The sequence below is a fragment of the Aotus nancymaae genome, unplaced genomic scaffold (genome assembly GCF_030222135.1).
Source record: "Aotus nancymaae isolate 86718 unplaced genomic scaffold, 86718_ANA_hifiasm-v0.15.2.pri h1tg000002l, whole genome shotgun sequence".
Taxonomy (NCBI): Eukaryota; Metazoa; Chordata; class Mammalia; order Primates; family Aotidae; genus Aotus; species Aotus nancymaae.
Window position 1 is genome coordinate 39,513,893 of NW_026988413.1, and position 19,849 is coordinate 39,533,741.

The 19,849-nt window shown below is 42.2% G+C and overlaps 1 protein-coding gene across 6 annotated transcripts in view; it reads right to left on the reverse strand.

Annotated features, from left to right (window-relative positions):
• The window catches only part of ST7 (suppression of tumorigenicity 7), a 288,286-nt gene extending 276,428 nt beyond the window's left edge, over nt 1-11,858 (reverse strand). For 5 of the 6 annotated variants that reach the window (XM_064374161.1, XM_012456975.2, XM_012456973.2 and 2 more), the window contains exon 1: nt 11,668-11,858. Coding sequence is in view for 4 of the 6 variants with exons in the window: in XM_012456975.2 (XP_012312398.2) it covers nt 11,668-11,818 (151 nt within the window). In the remaining 2 variants the exon portion in view is untranslated. The remainder of the gene's footprint in view (nt 1-11,667) is intronic. The other variant, XM_064374133.1, reaches the window with a different exon arrangement.
• Between the last annotated feature and the right edge of the window lie 7,991 nt (nt 11,859-19,849).

The window sequence follows — 19,849 nt, forward strand, 5'->3', positions numbered from 1 at the left end:
TTAAGAGGCAGAGGCTGGCAGATCACTTGTGCTCAGAAGTTCAAGGCCACTCTGAGCAACAAGGCAAAACCCCATCTTTACAAAATTAGCTGGATGTGGCAGCACACACCTGTAGTCCCAGCTACTTGGGAGGCTAAGGTGGAAGGATCACTTGAGCCCAGGAGGTCAAGGCTGCAGTGAGCCAAGATTATGCCACTGCACTCTAGCCTGGGCAGCAGAATGAGATCATCTCAATATTTGAAAAGAAGAAAAAAAAAAAAGCCAGGTGCAGTGCCTCACACCTGTAATCCCAGCACTTTGGGAGGCTGAAGCGGGCGAATCACAAGGCCAGGAGATCAAGACCATCCTGGCTAACATGGTGAAACCTCGTATCTACTAAAAAATTTTAAAAATTAGCCGGGTGTGGTGGCACATGCCTGTAGTCCCAGCTACTCAGGAGGCTGAGTCAGGAGAATCTCTTGAACCCAGGAGGCAGAGGGTGCAGTGAGCCGAGATCGTACCACTGCACTCCAGCCTAGACGACAGAGCAAGACTCCATCTCAAAAAAATACAACTTATTTCTCATGCCTTTCTAGTTCAAATCAATAGATTTATACTCAAACTTATTTTAAAGTATGACTTCTAGCATGCATGGTCCTTGTTCAAAGGGAGAGAAACACACCTGGGGGCATTAGTGAACAAAACAGTATTCTACAGGATGCTAACTGTTCAACACAAAAAACAAGTGCAAAAACTTGGAGGAATATAACTGACATGAGAATGTGTGTTCAAATAATAACTGACAGAAATAATACAGCTTTAATTTTACAGGCACCTGCCTCTCCAAATGAATGAATAAAGTAACTAGTAAGTGAACTAACCAATGAATGGACATAGTTTAGAGTCACTAAAATGGACTAGGAGATCCAGGCATACAAATATGGTTTCTAATATTACTGATGTATTATGCTCAGGGCTCAATACTAAATGCTATCTTATTTCAACTTCAAAATAAACCTATGAAATAGAGATTACTGTCCTCATCTTGTAAACGAAGAAAGGCTTACAAAGTAATTTGTCCAAAGTTACTCAATTCATGGAAAATTAATTTGAACTCAGATCTTCTGATTCTAAATCTAATGGTCCTTTCACATCATCACATCTGGTATTTATTTCTCTCAGTAGATATATTGTATTTTGTGGAAAAACAAAAACTCCAGTAAAACTGGTTATAAAGCAAATTTCCATAATGCTAAAACAATTTTCAACAGAAATGGTTTCTATAGTTACAGGGAAGAGTCTGCAAACACATAAAATTGTGCTGAAGTATGTCTAATCACTTCAAGTTTCAATTCTGTCTGTTAAGTTTCATTTTGCCTGCTAATATTATTCTACAGAATTTCCCAACCAAATCTTTCTTTCAATACTGTATCATTGTTCACAGACAACAATTTTTTCCATGTTGGTAGAACCCTGAACTCCAACCACACAGATAATATGAGGCACTTAACTCTATATATGTCTATGTTTGAAATACAAGTTTCTGTTACAAAAAATGGGCTCTCCAATTCATCAATTTTTGACTCTTAACATTCTTTATATGAAATTTACTTTACAGACTGGGTACAGTGACTCACAACTGTAATCCCAGTACTTTGAGAGGCTGGGCCAAGAGAATCATAGGAGTACTGGAGTTCAAGATCAACCTGAGCAACATAGGGAAACCCCATCTCTACAACAAAAAAATTTTTAATTAGCCAGGTATGGTGGCACATGCCACCATAGCTACTCAGGAGGCTGAAGCAGGAGGATCCTTTGATCCCAAGAGTTTGAGGCTACAGTGAGACATGATTGTGCCACTGCACTCCAACCTGGGTGACAGAGTAAGACTTCATCTCTAAAAAAGAAAAAAAAAAAAAAAAACTTACAAAAAGGATGGCCTCCCTCAATTCTACCTCCAAAGGATGATTAAAATGTATCAATATTTTGGAATAGTAAACATTTTAGGATAAACTAGCGAAAGTAAACACAATCCCCATCCTCAGAAATAACTACAGGTGGCGTCCTAAGTCATTGTCTAACACAATCTTACTAATAAGTCACCACAACTGACATAGTTTTTTATTCATTCAACAAACACATTCTGAGTACATGTTAGGCCTATACATTTACTGTTCTAGAACCTGGGGATATACAGTAAGACAGACAAGACAAATGAGATCCCTACTCTCATGGAACTTACAGTCACATGTGAGACAATGCAATACACTGATTTAAAAACAAGTATTACATTAAACAGTGCTAAGTACAATGCAGAGAATTCAAATCTAGTGAGATTATAGTGGCTGGATGATCATTTTGGATTGAGGCATCCAAGAAAATCTCTCAAAAGAAGTGAATTTAAGCCGAGATGTGAATGGCAAGAAGACTACCATTCAAAAATCAATTAGAAAAGCATTCCAGGTGGAGAGAACAGCTTATGCAAAAGCCAGAGGCAGGAAGAAGCTAGGCATGTTTATAAATAAGAAAGAATCTCAGGCCGGGCACGGTGGCTCACGCCTGTAATCCCAGAACTGTGGGAGGCCGAGGCAGGTGGATCACGAGGTCAAGAGATGGAGACCGTCCTGGCCAACATGGTGAAACCCCATCTCTACTGAAAAAAAAAAGTAGCTGACCCGTGGTGGTGCCCCACTGTAATACCAGCTACTCGGGAGGCTGAGGCAGGAGAATTGCTTCAACCCAGGAAGCAGAGGTTGCAGTGAGCCAGGATTGCACCACTGCACTCCAGCCTGGTGACAGAGCGAGACTCCATCTAAAAAAAAAAAAAACGAAAAAAAAAAGAAAGAAAGAAAAAGAATCCCAGGCCGGGCACAGTGGCTCACACCTATAATTCCAGCACTTTGAGAGGTCAAGGGGGGCAGATGACCAGAGGCCAGAAGTTTGCGACCAGCCTGGGCAAGATAGCCAACCCTGTCGCTACTAAAAATACAAAAATTAGCCAGGCATGATGGCATGCACCTGTAATCCCATCTACTTGGGAAGGTGATGCAGGAGAATCGCTTGAACCCAGGAGGTGGAGGTTGCAGTCAGCTGAGATCTCTTCTCTGCTCTCTAGCCTAGGTGACAGAGCAAGACTCCGTCTAAAAAAGAAAAAAAAGAATCCCAGCATATCTGGAGGGTGGTGATCTAGAAAAAGAGAGGTGGAAGTTCAGATTCGAGGGGTAGGAAAGAGCCATATCATCAGACTTTGTAAAGGAAGGTAATATATTTAGATTTTACTTTCAGTGCAATGGAAGCCACTGAAGGGAGTCACATGAAATTTGGACTTGTATTCACCAATAATTAAGAGTCCAAACTGTAAAAATATATGTATACTCATTAAGTCCATGACTTTTCTTGGTGCTACACTTTGCACTCACTGAAATTCATCCTAAGACAGAGAATCCCATAGCTAGAAGGAAACCTAATGAATGTAAAGCTATTATTTTACAGGTACAAAAACTCAAGGTCAGAAAACAATGCATCATTTGGATTGCTTTATTAATGGCTGAGAAAAATATCTCCAAAAATAACTAAGGGCAACTAAGATGTCTGGGATATGTTCTAAACTCAAAGCTGCCATTAATCAAAAAATTGTCCTTTTATACATTCATAAACTGAACCACCATGCTTTAGATGCATATGACCCATCATAGAATACAAGATTTTGTAATAGCCTCTGACCACAATCTAAAGCTGCAAACTTAGGTGGGACACATACTCTGTAATGGGTTTGATCAACTGTATTGTTCCCATCCTAGCTCACTAATACACTATAACTTGGAGATTCGATCATCCAGTAAATAATAAGGACCTACCTTGTACAAGGAATTACACTAGAAGATGAAGAACTAGAGTCTAGAAGAAGTGATAAAACATACATATACAAAAAAAGATGCATATATACATAAACACTGATCCACATATATTACACACATATACCATAATTCATGTAAGGTAAAGTAACTGCAGGCACAGCATAAACAGCAAAATAACCAGAATCAGAAGTGAAGCTTTAAGATGTGACTGAATTGTTATAATTCCCTGTAAAATTTGAATGGACAAAGAACTGTTTCCTGCTGATGAGCAAAGAGTTTTGAGATAGAATCTATTCCTGGTGAAGATGCTGTGCACATTGTTGAAATTACAACAACAAACGATTCAGAATATTACATAAACATCATTGATAAAGCAATGGCAGGGTGATAAAACTGACTCCAATTCTGAAAGAAGTTCTATTGTGGGTAAAATTCTATTAGACGCGTCACATGTTACCGAGAAATCTTTCTCTGGAAAGGAAAGCCAATCCATGTGGAAAACTTTATGGTTGTCTTATTTGAAGAAATTGCCACAGTTATACCAACCTTTAGCAACCACCACCCTGATCGGTCAGCAGCCATAAACATCAAGGCAAGACTCTCTACCAGAGAAAAGATTATGACTTACTGAGGCTCAGATAGCATTTTTTTTTTAGCAATAAAGTAATTTTAAATTAAGATATGTGCATGGTCTTTTAGATATAATGTGATTGCACTCTTAATAGAATGCAGTATAGTGTAACTATAACTTTTATATGCACTGGGAAACCAAAAATTTCATAGGACTCACTTTATTGCGGTGGTCTCGAACCAAACTCACAGTATCTCCAAGGTACGCCTGTCTTTTCTGTAGCTGAAAGGATCAGAAGGCAGCATGCCAGCTGGTCCTTGATGGATGGGTGGGATTTACAGATAGGGGAGAACATTTTAGCCAACAGGCACAACAGGGACAAAACTGACCTACGTAAACTGCAACCAGACCCTCTAGAAGGGAAATCCAATTTTAAGTAAATTTTAAGTAAAGTAAAATCAAAAAAGTAAATTTAGAACAAAAATTCTCAACATGAAAAAATGCCAAAACTGAGCCGCACCCTAAGTTATATATCATGTCAACAATATAAAAGTTTTACATCTGCATTTATCAGCTTAACACAAAAAGATTTCTAAATAACTTGGCCAGGCACGGTGGCTCACACCTGTAATCCCAGCACTTTGAGAGGCTGAGACGGGCGGATCACAAGGTCAAGAGATCGAAACCATCCTGGCCAACATGGTGAAACCCCCTCTCTACTAAAAAATACAAAAATTAGCTGGGCGTGGTGGCGCATGCCTGTAGTCCCAGCTACTCGGGAGGCTGAGGCGGTAGAACTGCTTGAACCGGGGAGGCGGAGGTTGCAGTGAGCCAAGATCGTGCCACTGCATTCTAGCCTGGCGCCTAGCGACACAGCAAGACTCTGATCCATGCATTGTATGCACCTGTAGTCTCAGCTACTAATACTGAGGTGGCAGGCTGACACGGGAGGATTGCTTGAGCCTGGAAGTTGAGGCTGCAATGAGCTGTGATTGCACCACTGCACTCCAGCCTGGGTGACAGAGTGAAACCTTGTCTCCAAAATAAGTAAATAAATAACATTAAGCCTAGGTCAGGCTATTAGATTACATTTGTTTTCCAAAAGGAACAAAATCCATTTCAAAGATCTTTGAAAACTTGCTTTTCAGCAAATAGAAAAAGAATTGGAAAATCACTTACACTGCTTTTTGTAAAAGTGGCAAAGTTGCCCATTTTAGGAAAAGGTATATATCTTGTGAGGTGTTTAAATTCAGCAGTAAAAACTTTATAACAAAGGGTAGATGAGAAAGTGCCATCAACACCACTCTATAAGTTATGGTGCTATTTTTTAAGACTCATCTATTTTAATAATATCCTGCATGACTGCTCCAATATACAACTAATTTTCTGCCCTTTTGGAAAAGTATTGCTTTATGATATTAATTCACTTGAAAATTGACAAGTAATATAATTGGGGGTCTTTTTAAAATCTTGTTAAAAGTGCATTCTATTTTCAGTAAATCATAAAACTATTTTAACACTCTTCTGTCAAAATCAAGGGCAGAGTCTCAAAAATCTGTTATCAGCAGCTAGGCATGGTGGCACATATCTGTAATACTAGCTACTAGGGAGGCTGAGGTGGGAGGATCACTTAAGCCCAGGAGTTCAAGTCCAAACTAGGTAACATACTAAGACTCTTAAAAAACAAACAATCAGAAAAAAACTATTATCAAAGCTAACCACTATGTATTATTCCTATTACATTTGTTTTCTCCCTTTTCTTTTTTAAAATTCATTTTTCATTAGAAGATGTGGTTGCCTATGCAAAGGTTTCTCTGTATGGTTTAATAGAATATTGTGGAATTCTTTCAACTACATCCCTACCCTAAATGGTACTGCATCAACGCAATGAAGATCACACAAGCCAAGCTGGTGGGAATGGGGAAGTAGTACACCTTAAAAACAGCATTCGACCTTCTTCACAGAACTGGAAAAAACCACCTTAAACTTCATATGGAACCAAAAGAGAGCCCACATAGCCAAGTCAAAGCTAGGCAAAAAGAACAAAGCAGGAGGCATCACACTACCAGACTTCAAACTATACTACAAGGCTACAGTAATCAAAACAGCATGGTATTGGTACCAAAACAGAGATATAGACCAATGGAACAGAACAGAGGCCTCAGAGGCAACACACGTATCTACAACCATCCGATCTTTGACAAACCTGACAAAAACAAGCAATGGGTAAAGGATTCCCTGTTTAATAAATGGTGTTGGGAAAACTGGCTAGCCATGTGCAGAAAGCAGAAACTGGACCCCTTCCTGACACCTTACACTAAAATTAACTCCAGATGGATTAAAGACTTAAACATAAGACCTAACACCATAAAAACCCTAGAAGAAAATCTACGCAAAACCATTCAGGAAATAGGCATAGGCAAGGACTTCACAACCAAAACACCAAAAGCATTGGCAACAAAAGCCAAAATAGACAAATGGGACCTAATCAAACTCCACAGCTTCTGCACGGCAAACGAAACAGTCATTAGAGTGAATCGGCAACCAACAGAATGGGAAAAAATTTTTGCAGTTTACCCATCTGACAAAGGGCTGATATCCAAAATTTACAAAGAACTAAAACAGATTTACAAGAAAAAAAACAAGCCCATTCAAAAGTGGGCAAAGGATATGGACAGACACTTTACAAAAGAAGACATACATGAGGCCAACAAACATGAAAAAAACGTTCATCATCACTGGTCATTAGAGAAATGCAAATCAAAACTACATTGAGATACCATCTCACGCCAGTTAGAATGGCGATCATTAAAAAATCTGGAGACGACAGATGCTAGAGAGGACGTGGAGAAATAGGAACACTTTTACACTGTTGGTGGGAGTGTAAATTAGTTCAACCATTGTGGAAGACAGTGTGGCGATTACTCAAGGACCTAGAAATAAATAGAAATTCCATTTGACCCAGCAATCCCATTACTGGGTATCTATCCAAAGGATTATAAATCATTCTACCATAAGGACACATGCACACACGAATGTTCATTGCAGCACAGTTTATGATAGCAAAGACCTGGAACCAACTCAAATGCCCATCGATGATAGACTGGACAGAGAAAACGTGGCACATATACACCATGGAATAATGCAGCCATCAAAAACAATGAGTTTGCGTCCTTTGTAGGGACATGGATGAACCTGGAAACCATCATTCTCAGCAAACTGACACAAGAACACAAAATCAAACACCGCATGTTCTCACTCATAGGCGGGTGTTGAACAATGAGAACACATGGACACAAGGAGGGGAGCACTACACACTGGGGTCTGTTAGGGGGAAATAGGGGAGGGACAGCAGGGGGTGGGGAGTTGGGGAGGGATAGCATGGGGAGAAATGCCAGATACAGGTGAAGGGGAGGAAGGCAGTAAAATCACACTGCCACGTATGCACCTGTGCAACAATCTTGTGTGTTCTTCACCTGTACCCCAAAACCTAAAATGCAATAAAAATAAATAAAATAAAATAAAGAACACACAATCTCCAAATACATATTTCTATTGTAATAGTAAAAAAAAACAGCATTCAAAGCATTTTTACTTGGAAATCTACATACGACATAAGAGCTAAAAATGGCATGGTTGTTCATCGAAGTCCTTTTTATTGTTTTAGATTAAATTCCATGATTCGCAGTTCTCTGAATCTGACCTGCACTTTCACAGCTTTGTGCCTTTGTTTGGGAGGTCCACCTCCGAGTCCTCGATCATGGAATTCTCCTCATCCTCTCAGGCTTAATTCAAGGGAAGCTCTCACAGCCTTGCCCAGCCCCACCTTGCATATGGGAAGTTGTATTCATGTTGTAAACTCCTTATTTACCCTGGGTTTTACAGACTCACACATCTTTCTTATCATAGCACCTGTTACAGTACATTAGGAGGCATTTAAGAAATTAAAAAAACAAATCGAGTTAACCTCATTCACCATAAAATATGATCAAATGAGGATTAAAACTGTCACAGATGGCCAGGTGCAGTGGCTCACGTCTGTAATCCTAGCACTTTGGGAGGCTAGGAGGGTGTGTTGCCTGAGGTCAGGAGTTCGAGACCATCCTGGGCAACACAGTGAAACCCCATCTCTACTAAAATACAAAAAATTAGCCGGGTGTAGTGGTATAACGGCGTGCACCTGTAGTCCCAGCTACTCAGGAGACTGAGGCAGGAGAATGGCTAGAACCATGGAGGCAGAGCTGAGATTGCACCACTGCACTCCAGCCTGGTGACAGAGCGAGACTCCATCTCAAAAAAAAAAAATTGTCACAGATGGTCAAGATATTGAGAACACACCAAGCAGATATCCAAGAATGACTCCAGAACACTTTTACCAGATTCCATCCCCCTACAGGTGCAGAGCTGGGCCTATGGAAACCCTGGCTCCTGGCTGCCTGATTGTGATGGTGTCCTGGGCTTCCTTGAGAAGGGAGGCCTGTGCCATCTGTAACTCCCTCAAAGTAGCTCCAGAGTCAGTGACCTCTCCAGGAACATACTTGCCTTCATCACAGAGAGTAGGCACTACAGGGCTTAAGAACAGCAAAATTAGTCCCATTCGAACTGTTTTAGACTTCCCTGAAAGACAAGTTAGACCAGGCTAGCTCCTGCCTCCCTTCTTGGGGGTGCTGGCTAATGACTTCTTTAGGCCTTCCTTGACAATAACTTCAGTACATAAACTTTTTCCCAAAGGGGAGGGGAACTGGCAAGGAAAGGAGGGAATTAAGTTGACAACAACCTTTTGGCAATTTTCCTACTATAACTTCTCACTGTTACTTAAAAGGGAAGAAAATAGGCCTCCAATGTCTGCCACTGTCTTTTGAAAAGCCTGAAGTGTTCTGGGATGGTTTGCAGCTGTAATTTCACGTCTTAAAATTAATGCCAAAGTCCTCCTCCCACCCCAAATCCTGCTACATTCTCCTAAATACAGCAGAGAGGTGAGTGCTCTCTGTGTGCTTTCCCTTTTATCTTCCTTTATGACTAAACCGATTATGAAACCACACTGAAAAGTCCAGCATCACCAGGAAAAGAGCCTTAGGCTCCTTCTACCACATGTCTAACAAGGTACAGCCTGGATGGCACATTCACCTTCATATTTTCTCTATCTCTTAGAACTGCCCCTACACAAATTAACAAAGGCATTAAGAAATGCTAGATTTAAAGTTGCTAGGAGAAGACCTACCAATGTCCTTCCTTAACAACTACAGATTTTCCCAGCAGGTATTTTGCTTCTTGCCTGATCTGTCCAGAGCACTGGTATGTGACGCTTGCACATATACATGGATAATTATTTAACCTAACTGATGAAAATGTGATATAAAAATGTATATTATGAAATAAAAGTTTTAAATGTGTAATAATGAGAAACATTAGTATTTTTTAAAACTCAAGTGTTCAAAATTTAATCCCAAGTGCAAAAGTGTTGAAAGGTGGGACCTCTGAGTGGTAATTAGGTCATGAGGGCTCTGCCCTCAGGAATGAATTAATTTTGTTATTGAGGGAGCAGGTTATAAAAGTGAATTTGGACCCCTCTGGTTTTCTCATGTTCTCTTGCCCTTCCACCTCCACCAAGGGATGACAGCAAGAAGGCCCTCCTCAGATGCCAGTCCCTTGATCTTGGACGTCCCTGACTCCTGAACTACAAGAAATAAAATCTGTTCTTTAAAAATTACCCCATCTGTGGTATCCTGTCACAGCTGCACAAAACAGACTGACTGTTACCAACAAATACATAAGTCCATTACAACATGAATTCAAACTTCTTAAAGGTATAGAACTCTGAGACCAGAAGGTATCCTGGAGACATATTAGTCTAAAACAAAGACAATACTGCAACAAGCAGCCACCCAAAAAGATGAAAAGTCAGAAAGCCATGGTCTTTCCGAAGACAGACTCCAAAGGGCTGAGCAGCACCTATTCAAATGGTGAGACAATTCTACAGTGCTGAATTCTATCCACCTCCCAGGGACACCATCCCGAGGATACCAGGAAACAAATGTAAACATGAACAGGAGTTCAAGTTAGTAATCAAGATACTTAAGTTAGTATCTGAAAGGAACAAGTTTCCTAACAAAATGTGTACATTATCTCAAGCGTTTTAAAAAGCATTTTAATGCAGCTACACACCTGAGGAAAATTCATTTCCAGACCTGCACTCCCAGAGTATGGAGATTAACAATGTGTATACGTGTATGTATCTATTTTCAGGACTGTAAGAATTTCCCAGAGTACTGTGAAATTAAAATTAAAAAAAAAATTTTTAAACTCTACCTTGGAATTTCCACATTTCAAGGACTGAAACACTTAGTTCGAAATATACTTTATGTTTTAGAACTCTCTAGAGCGTTAGGGCTGGCGTGTTTTCTTTGCGGGTGTTTTTTAACGACTCAGTGGGCTGGCTGCAATTTGGTTAGGATCTTGTTCTAATTACCTCCTGCATTAACCATCGACCATGGATGGGAGGCACGCGGCACTTGCTTGGCATATGTAGCTTCAGAGGGAAGGGAGACCAGCAGAGATCACTGAAAACTGCAACTGAGACCCTCAGAAATTCCAGCTCTCCGGTCTCCCCTCCGGTCCCTTCGACTTTCCGTCTGGTGACCTGCCACGTCATCCAAACACCCCTAAGAGTGCCTGCGGGAACCCCTCTCCCAACTACCCAACCAGAGAGGCAGACCCAAGCCAGGCGAGGCGCAACTCCGGGCCGCGGAGGGCGCCGCCAGGACAGCGCGGCCGGGTCAGGGGGCTTCGCCGCCGAGCACCCTCGGGCCTCCGCGGCCAGGCGGGAGGGCGCCTCTCTACTACACTTCGGCCGCTCGGCACCCATGGCCGGAAGGGCGTGAGGGAGGACTCGGTCTAACTCCGTGGAGCCCTCGGAGTTCCAACGCAGACACCCGAGGGGGTGTCCCTGGGAACTCCCTCGCCCGTGACATCCGCCCTTCTGAGGCTCCTGACCCCAGCAACGCTGCAGGGCGGCCACGGGCCCGCGCCCGCCTCGCGGTCTGTGAGCGGCGCAGCTCTTCCTCCGCGGGGCCATGAAGGCCGCCTGCTGCCCCCGCCGCCTGAGCCGCCGCGTAGCTGGCGGGTGGCCGCGGGCGTCCGGTGCGCGGGCCCTGGCGCGGCCCCGAGCGCGTGCCCGCCGGCCGCGGCCCCGCGCGAGTTGCACTAACTTTCCGAGGCGGGGGAGGGGCGGGCGCTGCGGGCCCGGCTCCCCGGCCTTACCTGTGCTCAAATTGTCGTTGATTTTCAAAGGCACCCGCAGGATGTAGACCAGGAAGAGCACGATGAAGAACCACACGGTCCACAAATACGTCCAAGACCAAACTATGCAGGACTTGAGCTGCTCCAGAAAGCCCGTGCCCGCTTCAGCCATGTTTCGGCGCTGCTCTCTGCTGCCGCTGCTCTCGGTGTCTGCCGGGATGATTCACCGGCCCTGAGGCGCAGCTCGCGCCGCCGCCGCCGCCGCCGCCGCCGCCGCCGCCGCCGCCGCGGCCCGGGCGGCCCCGGAGCCCTCCCGCCAGGGACGCGGGCGCGGCGGGAAATCGCGCGGGCTGCGGGCGTGCCGGCTTTTCCTTCTCCAGCCTTATTGCTAACTCTCTAAAGGCCCCTACAAGTGGCTTTCGTGGAGCGATCACGTGGCCCCTGCCCCCTCGCGTTCTGGGTCCATTTATATTTATTATGCTATTATTTATAAAGACAAGGCCAAGTGGCGCGCCGAAGGAAACTCCTCAGGCAGTTAAAACCCGCATAGGTTGAGCGTTCACCACACGCCGGGCATTGCTCCACGCTCCGTGCAGTCTCATTTAACCCCTGCGACAATCCCCACTACGATCCTCTTTCCATAAGCGGGGAAACTGAGGCTCAAAACAGCTGCGTAGTTTACCTTAAGGCGGAGCCAAAATTCAATTGCAGTGATGTATTCTGGGGCCCGACGTCTTAAACCCTACACTCAGGATTCAGACTCAAGGAATGAATAAACTCGGGACAGCTAGGAAAGGGAGGAGGTGCGCTCGTGTCGCCAGCTAGCTGGCCTGCAGATAAATCACTCTATTCAGCAAGATTTGGGTGGCAGATGCTATTTAGCTTTGTTCTGTCTCTTTGAAGCAACACAGGGATTTTCCATAGTAATCTTGACAAGCTGAATATCCTCCAGGTGATTACAAGTCAAACTATTCTCAGCCTTTTAATATAAACAATTCTCTGGGGTAATTGTGGCTGACTGTGAACTGGCCACCTTTAGCAAAAAGTCCATTTGAAACATTTTTTTGTTTTGTTGTTTTTGTTTTGCCTGTGCTGAATAAAATCTGTTTAGTTTATTACAAAATGTTTTCTCAACTGAAATTTTCAAGACTGTTTCTATGTATTAGACTTCCTGTGTATTAGATGGTAATGAGGCAATTGCAGGTTTTCCAGTCTACAGCTATTTTTAGAATTCTGAGCATAAAAAATATTTTATTATAAATTTTGTTTTGCTTGCATAATAGTTTCCTCCATAATTAAATAAGCTCCTTTAACTTTTCACATATAGGGCCCATTATGGCAGACATTATGGATGGAATTACTCTTACGTTTTTACTGATTCCAGCTTCTCTCAGCGACTGTTTCTTCCTCACTTTTGATCTACTACGGTGAGATCCAGGCCAGGATAAGTGAAATTGGCACACACATACTTTATAGTTATTTATGGCAGCATATGACCAAATGATTTTTGTTTCTAACACTGATAAATGAAGTCTCAGTAAAATAAAACAACACTGTCACTGGTAGAGGGTTGTAACTGCAAGTTGTCCAAGTTCTTAGTGTTTTCAACAAAGAATTGGACAAAACACCCTGCAAAGCGACAAAAGAAAGAAAACAGGGATTTATTGAAAACGCAAGTACGCTCCACATGTGGGAGCGGGCGGAGCAGTGGCTCAAGGGTCTGGATACAGAATCTTCTTGGGTCCAAGTACCCCCTAGAAGTTTCCCAGAGGCCACTTCATGCTCACCTCATGTAAATGAAGGTAGCCCACAGTCAGTCTGATTGGTTGCAGAAAGCAGCCAACCAGAAACTGAAATGAAGTTACAAAGGTAACACTCCTGTGCAAACATTTGATTGGCTGCAAAAAACAAGTAATCAGAGACTGGAATGAAGTTACAAAGTTATAACTATGCAAACGAAGACTCGCCCACAGTCTGGTTGTGGAGAGCAACCATTCAGAGGCTGGAGTGAAGCTGGGAATGAAGACTGGACCTGCAATCAGTCTGATTTGTTGCGGACACCGAATTCCCCATCTGCTAGGCAGAAAAGGTCAAAGGGAGTGGCCTCTGGTCCTTTAGTTACTTAGGTCTGAAAAGTTAGAGTTGTCCTTTCAATTTAGTTCTAGGAAGTCCTTAGGTTCCCTGCCTCAACATGAGTACATGAACCACCTATTTTATATGATGATTAAATAACCCACCAGATTCTCTGCAAGTCACTGAATTAGGATATTGACTATTTAATTTAAATTAACATCCAGAGGCCTAGCTTTTTCTGTCAATGAACCTCAATGAATGGACATGAATATGACTCCACTGAGTCACAATCTTCTGATTCTCTACTAGGCGCTCCTGGGAAGTCAGCCCTATATTACTCACCATTGCCTCTCCTGGTGTGCATCCTGGCATGCAGCAGAGGTTGTACACATGTCTGTGTGCATCCTGGCATGCAGCAGAGGTTGTACACATGTCTCTGTGCAGCCTGGCATGCAGCAGAGGTTGTACACATGTCTGTGTGCATCCTGGCATGCAGCAGAGGTTGTACACATGTCTCTGTGCAGCCTGGCATGCAGCAGAGGTTGTACACATGTCTCTGTGCAGCCTGGCATGCAGCAGAGGTTGTACACATGTCTCTGTGCAGCCTGGCATGCAGCAGAGGTTGTACACATGTCTTTGTGCTTCAAAACAGAAGTGAGTAAGCATAATCTCTAGCAAACTGTGGCTGCTTCAGAAGAGCTGGAGTGCAGGCTCTGCAGAGTGGTGTAGGTAGAGACAAGGCTAAAGATACAGGCCTGAGTCTGATTATTAGGGCCTAGTAGAAATGCTAAGGTGTTTGTAGTTATGGAGCATTGCACACTCCAATCCAAATGACCAACTCAGAGATTTATTTAAGTGAAGATTTAAGAAACATTAAAGAAGTAGGTGGTTCACGCCTGCAATCCCAAACTTTGGGAGGCTGAGGTGGCAGAATCACTTGAGTCTAGGAGTTGGAGAACAGCAGAGGCAACATAGTGAGACCTTATCTGTGCAAAAAAATTTTTAATTAGCTGGGTGTGGTGGTGTGCGCCTATAGTACCAGCTACTCAAGAGGCTGAGGTTGGAGGATCATGGGAGCCTGGGAGGTTGAGGCTTTAGTGAACTGTGATTGTGCCAGTCCCTCCAGAACAAGATCTTGTCAAAAGGTGGGGGGTGAGGGGGGAAGGAAGGAAGGAGAAAGAAGAAAGAAGGAAGGGAGGGAGGGAGGGGAGGGAGGGCAAAGGGAGGGAGGAAAGTAGGAAGGGAGGGCAAAGGGGGGGAGGGAAGGAGAAAGGAAGGGAGGAAGGAAGGAAGGAAAAAAGGAAGGAAGAAAGAAAAGAAGGAAAGAGAGAGAAAGAAAGAAGAAAGAAGGAAAGAAAGAAAAGAAAGAAAGAAAGAAAGAAAGAGAAGGCAGAACTGACAGGCCTTGCTGACTGATAAGCAGGAGAGGCCGGGAGCGGTGACTCACACCTGTAATCCCAGCACTTTGGGAAGCCAAGGTGGGAGGATTACCTGAGTCAGGAGTTTTGAGACCCACCCTGGCCAACATGGTGAAACCTCATCTCTACTAAAAATACAAAAATTAGCTGGGCATGGTGGCACATGCCTGTAGTCCCAGCTACTCAGAGGCTGGGGCAAGAGAATTGCTTGAACCCAGGAGGTGAAGGTTGCAGTGAGCTGTTATCGAGCTATTGCACTCCAGCCTGGGTGTCACAGTGAGACTCTGCCTCATAAAAAAAAAAAAAAAAAAAAAAAAAAACAGGCAGGGCAAAGATAAAGGGGCTCTTGAGTGGACTATAAATGAAATAACGACACCCAGATATGCCTAACTACCTCTTGACGAGCTGCCAATGGAATGGCGCACAGCCACCGCAACGTCTTCACATGCAAAATGGAATGCATTACTTCTTCACTTTACATGTTCCTCTTAAAGTTCCATCAAGGAAGGGGCACCATCCTTCTAGTTCCCTAATTCAGAAATCTGAGCATTATGTACCTCCTTGCTCTCTACATTCAACTGTGCATCAAGACTCAGACTGCCACTTCTCTCAGCCTTTGGTGATAGCTTGATGATCACTCATGGAGAACAAGGAAGCAGGCTCCCTGCCTCTAGTTTCACCACCGCCAGCACCACCACTGCCTTCTTCCATCCACTTTCCACACTTCTCTGCCAGTTACCTTTTAAAGCACAAATCCGATAACTAGCTTCTCCATGCTTAAAACTATTTAAGGCCCCATCTTTACTGCACTCTTACTTTTATTCCAGTGTCTACCTAAAGGATGAAATCTAGATGGTATCCAGGCCTTCTGCAAGGGCACGCCTACCTGCCTTCATAGCACAAGCATTTTGGCAGACATGCTTTTCTCTTTCACACTTTTGGACCTGCTCCCCACAACCTCCCTATAATATACTTCTCTGTGCACCACTTCCCTAATATTCTTTTCCTGCCTCAACTGCCTGATAACAGGTTATTTAGAGATGCACTTGAAATACCACCTCCTTTGTGACACCAGATCCTCCACACCATCACCCCCACCCTCTGAGTTCACTGTCCCTTCCCTATGAGATGCAGCACGAGGAAGCTTATGGTGGGTCATTAAAAACCAGGCTTAGAGTAGACACTGCTGGGCTGTCTTCCCGATCCTGCTGTTCACTAAGTGGGTGCTCTCTGGCAAGTTACTGTGTTACTTCATCTGTGCAATGGGTTACACTTATGGCTTTTACATATGGTTGTTGTGAAGACTGAGTGAGATGCATACCAAAAATGCTGAGCAGAACGCCTTGTTCATATCTCTCCTCTCTGTTATTAAATGATGGCCTTTAATATTAACTAATTCGTTATTATCGTGGTTAATTTCAGCCCTCTGCATTTTAATCTAGTATAAATTGTGCGGTGTTTGGCACATGGTGCATGCTGATAAATAGTGAGCATTGTATAAAAAATAAAAGAAATTCCAAATCTTACATTTCACAAACACAGACATAAAGGATACTATTACTAAGATTTAACTTAAGGGCAAAAGTTAAGATTTGGCCACCACCACATGGTAAACTTTCTTGAGAGTTTATTTCTAACCACCTTTGGAATGGATAATAGTTAAATGACCATTAACTTATAATAACTATGTCAAAAGCAATATGCTCCTAAATTCCTCTTAAATTGGCTTATATATTTGGTTAAAGTATACACCTTAGTCTGATAAAATATCTGAGCTGAATAAGAAACCAGTATATAGCAAAGAACTTTAAAATTGTTTCTCTTTTGTTTCTTGTTTTGTGATATTTGGAAGGACATAGGCTTATATTGACTGTCATAGTCTTTAGTCTTATACTTTGTTATTAAGAATCCACTTTGTAAATAATTTTCAGAGTTCATCTGAAATTTAAACACAATAAATAACTGTTCTGACTTTTTGGGTTTTATTTTTAAAATCTCATCCATGTTCACTGGTTGGGTTTTTGAATTGGTCAATAACCTATACGCATGAATAACATCCTACGTAACTGGTTATCCTTATTTAGTGACTTACCTAGACCCGAATAAGTGCAAATCCAACCTGTTTAGAGATATAGTAAGAACAGAAAAACAGGTTTGGAAGGGAATTTGCCACTTCTAACTTCTTCAAGTCAACACACTATCTCATGAAATACTGAGGAGATAGAATTTCAACAACCTGTATATAGTTGAAAAGATGATTTCGGTAGCAAAAATCTTGGGGAGACATTCTCTAAGATATAATTCTGCATGTATAAGGGGTAATGCATTTCCATAATCAACATACACTGCACATACATCTTAATCTGACAGTGAAAGATTCACAGTGACTAAGTTCAGACATTATATAATACATTATTATCACATTTACCATTTGTTTTGCCGTTCCTTACAAAGATATCTTAGTTTCTATATAAAGCCTTTCACAGACATGTCAACACTCAGTGACATTCCTTAGCATCACTGATTTGTTTAAAGTATCAAAATTATTGTAATAAAACAAGCTGTGTTGGTATATGGAATAATTCTAATAGCAAGAATACAAAATAAAACAATCAGGCCAGGCGCGGTGGCTTCCTCCTGTAATTCCAGCACTTTGGGGGGCCGAGGCGGGTGGATCACCTGAGGTCAGGAGTTCAAGACTAGCCTGACCAACATGGTGAGACCCCGTCTCTACTAAAAATACAAAAATTAGCTAGGCATAGTGCCTGTAGTCCCAGCTACTCAGGAGGCTAAAGCAGGAGAATCACTTGAACTGGGAGATGAAGATTGTAGTGAGCTGAGATCACACCACTGCACTCCAGCCTGGGTGGCAAAGCAAGACTCTGTCTCCAAAATAATAATAATAAAATAAAAAATAAAACAATCAGAGCCTTGTATAAAAAATCTGAAAGCGGCTGGGCACGTGGTGGCTTACGCCTATAATCCCAACACTTTGGGAGGCTGAGGTGGGCAGATCACAAGGTCAGGAGATCGAGACCATCTTGGCTAACATAGTGAAACCCCATGTCTACTAAAAAAAATTATCTATATCTATATCTATATCTATCTCTCTATATATACACACAAAAATTAGCTGGACGTGGTGGCACGTGCCTGTAGTCCCAGCTACTGGGGAGACTGAGGCAGGAGAATCGCTTGAACCTAGGAGGCAGAGGTTGCAGTCAGCCGAGATCACGCCAGTGCACTCCAGCCTGGGGGACAGAGTGAGACTCTATCTAAAAAACAAAAAAAAATCTTAAAGCATCCTAACGCCATAATGCCATCTCCAACCTAAAAGCCTGCCCCAGCCAATGAAAGATGTTTTCTTATTTTCAAAGAAAAAGAAAAAAGAAAATTTCTTCGGAAAGAAGTAGAGAAATGAACATAGCCTCTCCTTCACACTCCTAAAATATAATCAGGAGAAAAGACCTGAGGAAGATGGATGAGATTTTTAAAAAAATCTTAAAGACAACAGGGAGATCAGATGTGTTCAACTAAAAGCCCAGAAATTTATTTTAAAGAACCCTCTAAAGTCCTGCGGGTCTGTTGCTTCTTAAGCTAATTGATCATGAAAGGTAACAATAATACCCACTTTCTTTAATTTATTTATTCTTTCCTGTGGTACTCAGTCTCTTTACTCTTGGGAAGATACTCTAAAATGTGGCAGTTTGTCATTTGCACTTTAAATAGTGTGGAAATATAATGGTATACATTTTTTAATTTCTTGACACTCAAACCCAAAAGGTTTTATTTTTATTTTTTATTTCTATAACACTTTTAATCAAAATAAAAATCCATTGTCTAAAATATTCTGTATATATGTCAATTTTATTACTTTATGTATTTATGTATTTATTTATTTTTGAGACAGAGTTTCGCTCTTGTTGCTCAGGCTGGAGTGCAATGGCGCCATCTCGGCTCACTGCAACCTCTGCCTCCTGGGTTCAAGTGATTCTTCTGCCTCAGCCTCCCAAGTAGCTGGAATTATAGGCATGCGCCACCACTCCTGGCTAATTTTGTATGTTTATTAGAGAGAGGGTTTCTCCACATTGATCAGGCTGGTCTCAAACTCCCGACCTCAGGTGATCCGCCCACCTCGGCCTCCCAAAGTGCTGAGATTACAGGCATGAGCCACTACACCCAGCCGACTTTATTTTAAAACTGCATTTTTGAGTCCATAATTGACTAAGATTACAGGGACCAAAGCCACATCTAGATACCACTTTGAAAAATTACACGATTTCAAAAATACCTGGCACAAGTGATAGCCATCACATTAAATTATTCCAAGCCAAATACAAAAATTATATGCTCTTTATTTACTTCTCATGTGCATAGCATGCTGTTTTCTGGTTTTGGCTTCCAATTTCAAGTTCATGCACACAAACCTCCAAAATAACTGACAGATTTAGATAAATTAATTAAACAACATTTTGCATTAAAAAAAATATCAGAAAGCAGGTTAAACTGATGCTGTAGAATTATCAGTAGAATTTTTTTTTTTTAATCTGCTGGTCATGATGTAAGCTTAAATTTGTTTCTATTGATACAGAGCATTTGTTCCTAGATTTCTGAAAATTCATTCTATTCTCTTAATCAAGATGTATTCCCTTACACTTGATCACTTATGTTTCATTTTTTTCTCATTTCTAATACACAAGACTATACTTAGG